The 7,760-nt window shown below is 42.0% G+C and overlaps 1 protein-coding gene across 1 annotated transcript in view; it reads right to left on the reverse strand.

The window, feature by feature from the left end:
- Nucleotides 1-791: 791 nt before the first annotated feature.
- The window catches only part of LOC119416524, a 9,059-nt gene continuing 2,090 nt past the window's right edge, over nt 792-7,760 (reverse strand). The window contains 5 exon segments of the mRNA XM_037683754.1: nt 792-3,506; nt 3,892-3,989; nt 4,099-4,166; nt 6,275-7,107; nt 7,110-7,168. Of these exon segments, the coding sequence (XP_037539682.1) occupies nt 792-3,506; nt 3,892-3,989; nt 4,099-4,166; nt 6,275-7,107; nt 7,110-7,168 (3,773 nt within the window).

The following is a 7,760-nucleotide window of genomic DNA, read 5'->3' on the forward strand; positions in this document are numbered from 1 at the left end:
TCATAACAAAGCGCTCTTAAAGTGACAGTACAGATTTAATTTTTAACATAATACGTTACTTCAAACATAACCAAAATGAGGGTTCTACAGTGTTGATCAGGATTTGGTGAAATTTCAAACATTATAATTAAAAATAAAAGCATATTTTCGAAAGTTCTTACACTGACAATAAATTGACAATTTTACGACCTCTAAGCAGACATATTATGCGACCCCCTGTGCTCTCTAGCCCTAGGTGTGTGTGAGAGAGAGAGAGAGAATGGTTGTTTGGCTCATTTGTCTCTGTGTCCCTGTGATGGACTGGATATCTGTTCAGGGTGTCCCCGCCCCTCACACAGTGGGACGTGCACATTGGTGACCCCCGTGACCCAAAATGGAAGAAGCGGGTAAAAGATAATGGATGGAAATACTTAAAAGTATTTTTCTCCTCAGTTGGCTGCATGTGTTAGTGCAGTAATATTTATACACTGCAGTAAAAGCAGACTCAAATAAATATTGGCCTGTTACGTAGTTTCTACACTGCTTTGTTATGATAACGCAAAATGTTATTTTTTTATTGAAAGTAATACACACAGCATACATTTGGTTTTCACTCACACCTCCGAAAGCTCATTGTTCAGTAGCATCCTGCCCAAATGACATTTAGTTTTGTGATAAGGAATGAGGGAACAAAAAACAAATGTTTTATACTTGGCAACAAAGATTAAGCATTCTCTCTTATTATGGTATGTGACATATTTAAATTTTAATGCTCTGGTGTCCTTATTAAAAACTGGTTTCTGCTGTTTCTTTCAGCCTGCTTTGTCACTGTGTTTACCCGGTTCCCTCTCTCCTTGACAGCAGAGCCAAATGATTGATAACAAGTAGAGACCAAAGCAGGCAAGAAAATCATAACGATGAGCCACAACTAAAAATATCACTAATAAGGCGAAGTATAACGGTGCTTTTGAGAGACTGCAGCACAAAAATGTCTCTTTGTACCTTTGAACACCTTGGCTTGTGTTGTCCTGTCCACCTGTCTCTGTCTTTTGCATATCTTCAGGCTTTTCCAAATGGTCACTGAGTGGGACACCCTCATCTAGAGACTCGCTGATGAGGGGCATGGGTTGCAGTAACAATTTTCCTTTGCTCACAGTAAAACCTGCATCTTTGATCATGTCTTTACGGGCCTGTGTTGATGCACCAGCAGCCCGCAGACAGTGCATGTACAACTCCACCTCGTCATCAGAGTTGGACTCTGCTGAGCTGCTGCTGTGGCTCACCTGGTCACTTTCAAGTTTATCGGTTAAAACATTTTCTAAAGCAAGGGGTTCAGTTGAGCCATGTTTAGCATGTTCGAAAAGAAGGGTCTCGGTCAGGATCCAGGACCCATCCTTAGTGCTTTCTTTCATAACCTCCAACTCACTGCTCAGCAGAGCAGATAAACCATCTTCCGCCTTGTTTTCTGCAACTGCTAACATCTCCTCAGACCAGCCATCTTCATCTCCTGCCACACATGAGTTTGTAGCTGCTGTCTCATCAGCTAGGATTTCATCCCTATAGTCTATTTTCTCCTGATGTGTCTCTCTTTGATTCTCCTGCTTCTCATCTGTTTCACCATCATAATTTAAGGACATGTTCATGTTTTTCTCCATCTCCTCTTCATCTTGGACACATTTCTTTTCAGTGCTGACCTGCTGCATCTCTAGAAAGTCGTGCAATGCCTGCATCGCTGTTTGTGTTTTGTCTTCATCAGTGTTTTTCTTTGCCATGAAAACTCCAACATCTTCTAATTTGGTTTCTTTATCAACTAAAATCATTGCGGTCTCATCCTCACTCAACCACACCATGCCTTTTATCACTGCCATGGTGTCCACCTTGTCCACATGCACTTTGTCATCTGCCCCCTTCTCTACTATTTTCTCCTCAATCCTCTGTGAAGTATCTTTCTCCATTGCTTTCTTGTTCTCAGCTTTTGATGTTAGCAGCTCATCTTCCTCTTCACTTGTCACAGTGCTGTTTTCTTTCTCTTCAACCACTGTATCATAGCTTTTCACCCACGTATTGTCTGTTGAACGGACAGTCTCATCCTCTTTTAAGATAACAGCTTCTGCTACACAATACTTCATTTTGTCTGGATGGTTTTCATCTGTTGGTCCCTCAGATTTTTCTGCATGACCATTTTGGTTCCTTATCACAAACCCAGCAGGTTCACAAATGGCCTTAACCTCAACAGAGTTGTTTTTATCTCCTTTTTGTGGGCTCATAATATATTTAATTTCTTCAATGCTATTATTTTCCTGCTGACATATTTCAGGTGATGTGAGATTTATCTTCTCTGGTCCACAAAGAGAAACAAGTTCATTTGTGCCACTTTTTGAAACTATGTTATTGTTTGGTGGGGGATTTAAAACTGTGTAGATTTTTGTAAAAGCCACATTGTTATGAGCATCATCATTTTTACTCACATTTTTTCTCTCATTTCCTCCCTTTAGGGTGGTCTGCTTACTTTGAAACATTTTGGAAACTGTATCTGTTTTTCCTGCAGGACTCTTTTCACTAGTTAAAAGTGGTTCACATGTCCACTCCTGTGGATCAGCTGTGATTCCTCTGCTCAAGTCTAAGGTTAATTTTTGTCCCGTTGCTATTTCCTGGAGGAGCATACTTTCAGAGAATGCATGTGGACTCAAGAAATCTTTAACTAAGACAGAATTTACCATTCCGAGATGCTCTGATGCATCTGCTGAAAGATGTTGCTGGCTCTGAGATGCATCTGGATCTCTCAGGTCTGCCTTCTGCACAGTGTCTGCACACTGAAGCATGTTTGTGTCATTAAAAGTGGTCAACATGGGACCTCTATTGTCCAAGTCCAGATTCTCAGAAACATTTCTCTTCAAGTTGCTTGTGTTACTTTTGGTATTTTTGGAAGCAATATCACAGTTTTCTTTTATTTTGAAAGGATGATTATTTACTGGAGTGTTTACAGGACTTTTCCCATTTGGATTTTCAGCTAACGCCCCACTGAAGCCCTGATGATACAGCCTGGTGCTGCTGTTGCTGTGGCCAACAAGCCCTGCCAGACCTGCTGCTGTGTTTTTCATGGATGCAACACTCATGTCTGGATGTTGAGTCTTTGTGAGAAACCCCCTGGGATTTTCCTCTTCTGTAGTAGCATCCTGATCAGCTGAATGCAGCCGCTCATTTGGGAGATCTGTGGCACACTCTCCTCGTGCCAACTCAGCCGAGTCGGGTTTTTCTGGCTGCTTGCTGCATGTGTGGTTATAGACAGGTTGGCTGCATGTTTTGTGAGCTTCAGAAACAAACAGATGACACTCTGGTTCACTCTTCTCCTGCACACAACCATGTTTGTCCTTGAGATTTTCCACCCAAGTCATCTGCTTTATTCCTGAAGATGGGTTGTTTCTGTCAGAGACTCCTTGGTCTCTCTGAGCCAAGTAGTCCCTCACTCTGGCCATCTGTGCAGCTTTCCTCTGCCTTTGTTGACTGCTGCTCTGTCTGCTTTCCATCTGTCCATCAATAGGGAGAGTTTATTTTTAGCACACAATAGTTCTGCTGAGTAATAAAGAGAGTGTGGTGACAAATAGTGGGGTGACTGGTTACAATAAAATGTCTGTATGTCAGGGCTGCTTGTGTCAGGATACAGCTGAAGAAAATGTGAGGCAGTGAAGAAGTGTGAACAGCTGGTACAATGTGCCCTTTAGCTGCTTGGTGCGTTCTGTTACACTGTTAACATTGATGCAGACATTCCTACGTAAAGGTCAGCAGGGGTCATGCCTAGTTTTCTATTCCTTATACGTTCTAAAGCTCCTTTCCTCACTAAGAAATGTTTTCCTGGGCAGGTATAAGTATCATGAAACTGTGTCAAAAGCTGTTAGACAAAATGTGACTGACCAATAATTTCTGTTCCTCTTCCTTTGGTGCGTCCAGCAGAGATTCAGGGGCTTTCTGAGCCGCAGTTCTGTCCCCTTCCAGCTGAGGTGTAGACTCATCTAAAACAAAGAGGCACTTTCTAATGGCGTTACAGCTACAACATTTAAACATTTTTGTGTCTTGACTGGGAAAACTATTTTTCATTTCACAATTAGAAAAACAAGTCACCTGATGAAATGCTGTCCAGAGATGAAGACGGCTTTAGTGAAATGGTTTTGTCAGCGGAGACACTTGGGCTGTGAATTAATCAAATTCAAACCAATCAGACTTCTTGTCTTGTTCTTCCATTTTCTTTTAAACAATCGACACAACAGAACAATGAGATTTAAGGTGTTCACAAACTTTTCTGACGATGTGTTTCATTTAGCCCCTCACAAATTGAATTGGCAGCACATCAGGATAATTTCCGTTAGTCCAACTTAACCCTGTCCACACTCGTTGTATCCCTTCTGCAGGGACTGCAAACTAGCACAGAGATTGTTTGGCAATTGTTTTACACCACAAGCCCTTCCTGCCACTACCTGGGATTAAACTGGCAGCCTCTGGATTACTAGATTGACCACCAGGCAGCCACAGCCAAACTAAACTTTTGTGTGAGGATTGTTTGTGTACTTTTATGGAATATTTATATTATTCTTACAAAATGCTGAATGAAATAATGCCACACCAATGCCAGGCGATGAATGGCCAGAACATCTACGTTAATGTAAAATGTGGAGAGAACATTTTGACCTTGGCTAAAGATTCTACAGAAAATATTTTCATTTTGATCCTGTTTATAGTGTGCACTCATTAACAACACAATCAAAGCTTGATGGAGGCAGGACCAAGAATACATGAGGCAGAGGTTAAATAAGCTATCTAGGGCACCCGGAGGAGCAGATATTGGGGGTTAAGAACCTTGCTCAAGGGCCCAGAGTGGGGCAAATGAGGGTGGAGGCAGGTGTGGGTGTTTCACCTTTTCCTTACACATTTTGATGCTGTTGGTCCAGGGAGTTGAACCGGTGACCTTCTGATCACAGGCCCACCTTCTCTAGCCTCTGCGCCACCACTCCCCTCCAACATTTTTATTTAAATCTGCATGATAAAATCAAAATTTTCTTTAAAGACTTGAATGGAAGCTACAAATGCATCAACAATTTGTCATTTTCAAGCCATACTCATTTTTTTGTGTTTTAATGAAGAAACCTGAGATTTTTATAACCTGTTTCCAAAACAATGACTGTTCTGTGCATGCCTTGATGCTTTAGATAGCACAACAACAAAAAAGAGATTTTACCAATGTTTTTGGAATCTGATTTTTTATTCTGACTGTTCCATTTAAACTTTGTGGGTTGAAATAATTAATAAATGAAAATGATCTTTTTTTAACTATCATATAAGGTGGGGGTGGTGCGTATTTGACAGGTAGGATCAGACTTTCTGACAGGTGGATGTTCACATGAAAAAACCCTCCAAAAAACACGTTTTTTTGTTTGTTTGTTTGTTTGTTTTTTTATGCACAGAAATACCAAAACTATTGTATAGTTATGCTATTAAAAAAACAAACTTTTAACTGTATATTGTATAAACCTCAAAATAATCATATAAATACAATAAGTATAAATCTCTGGCGGGCAGCACGGTGGAACAGTTGATAGAGCTGCTGCCTCTCAGCGAGCAGGTTCAAATCCCGGTCCGGGGACTTTTCTGGGTGGAGTTTGCATGTTCTCTCCATGCACGCATGGGTTTTCTCCAGGTACTCCGGTTTCCTCCCACAGACCAAAAACATGTACGTTAGACTGATTGGTAACTCGAAATTGTTTCTAGGTGTGAGTGAGAGAGTGAACGGTTGTTTGTCTCGTTTGTCTCTATGTGTCCCTGTGATGGACTGGAGACCTGTCCAGGGTGTCCCCCGCCCCTCACACAGTGACTGCTGGACATGCGCACCGCTGATGACCCCCACAACCCAAAAAAGGACGAAGCGGGTAAAGATGATGGATGGATGGATGGATGGATGGATGGATGGATGGATGGATGGATGGATGGATGGATGGATGGATAAATCTCTGACAACACTGATGTGGCAGCACAGCCACATCAGACCACCAGGTGGCTCCTGCCACCTAGTGGTATAAATAGGTATTGCAACATTTAGCTTCAAATCGTGATAATAATAATAGTAATAATAATAACAGATCAAAGGAATACAAACTGATTATAAAATCTGACAACTCTTCACTGCCTTGAGGTTCTACAAAAACCCAAGGCAAGACTCCTTTTTCACAGTTAGTACACTAAAGTCTTTTACAAGGAAAGTACAGATAGTAAAAATCTCCATCACTAAGCCTCCAATTGTCCTTACTTGACAGTCTTCAGGCAGCTTTTCTTGTTAACAGTTTCTCTTTGGCCTTTTTCCTTCTCCTCCTTCATTCTGCATGAATAGAACAGCACATAGTTTTTGTTGTTATTGTTGGCCCAAAATGTCCCCACGGGTGTCTCGTAGCGCAGACAAAAGTCCACTCTGGTTGCCTGATCCCTAAACGGAGGTACTAAAGTGAGTTTAAATAAGAAGGAGTCCATCACACCGCCACTGGTATCAGGAATGTATTCCGCCAGAAGGTCAAAGTGGTTACACCAGTTGTCAAAAGTGGTTCGGACATAAACTGATTTAATGTAGGAGATGTTGAGAACTCGTACCACTCCTTTCAGTATTGTGGTCCCTGTAAGTAATTCAATTGTTTCCAGCTCTATTTTCTGCTCCAGAACTCGGGTGGACAGCTCATCAGATGGCAGCGGCAGGGAAAAGGTTAAAGGTAAGAGGAAATACTCCATTGTATTTGAAACGTCAACCGCTGCAGAATCAAATCCTGGTCGTTTTGGGACATCCTTCGTATCAAACTCCTTCACTTGCACCAGGCTGAGGCCTTTGGCATCTGCAAATGAGACTCTTCTGGAGCCACAGAGAGGAGGAGGCTCAGCCTCCGAGTCTTCATCTGTGAACGAAGATTTTCTCGATGGGATAGGAGAAGATTTAGGTCTGATGCCGATTATTATATCCTCACCCTCTTCCTCGTCTACGTCCAAGGAGCTCAGGCTCGGGACTGTTAGGAGGCTGCAGGCCTCAGAGGGTCTCAGCCACTCTACAAAATCCATGAGGCTCCGAGTGAGAGTCAGCGAGAAACTGTGCTGCTTCTGCTCCTGACGGCTGAATTCAACAAGGTCTGACTTAACAGATGGAGTCGAGTTACAGAGGACACTGTTGTGAGGGCCAGCACTATAAATAGGCTGGAAGGGACATAAACTATTTGCAGTCAGCTCAACTCAGAAGGAAGACACATCGACCACTTGCTTCCACAGAGTGCTTTCAATTTAAACAAAAATTTGTGTTCTCACTTTTCATGAACAACCAGTAACATTTTTTGAATATCTCTTGTAATTGCTGCCAAAAAAAATCTAAAAAATAGCATGATTGTTAACACAGCAGTTATTTGTGTTTGGTTGTGTCAGTCCCACAGTGGGACACAGTGACATGAGGTTTAATACTGGAGAAATGACCATTCCAAACTGTTCAAGTATCATTTAAAGCAATTATTCTGTTTTATGAGCAAATCTGGAATGTTGACAGGGCTGTAAAAGCATGTGAGGGAAGGAAAAACATTTCCCCCCCCCCAAAATATCTTATAGATCCCATGCCAGGTTTTATCCAAACCACTTCCATTAGGAGCCAGCAGCTTGACTGAAGACTGACAACAGGATGGTTCCTCTCTAAAACATCCATCCGTCCATCCATCCATTTTCTTTACCCGCTTATTCCATTTTGGGTCACGGGGGTCGCTGGTGCCCATGTC

This window comes from Nematolebias whitei, chromosome 10 (assembly GCF_014905685.2).
Source record: "Nematolebias whitei isolate Nwh7 chromosome 10, NemWhi1, whole genome shotgun sequence".
Taxonomy (NCBI): domain Eukaryota; kingdom Metazoa; phylum Chordata; class Actinopteri; order Cyprinodontiformes; family Rivulidae; genus Nematolebias; species Nematolebias whitei.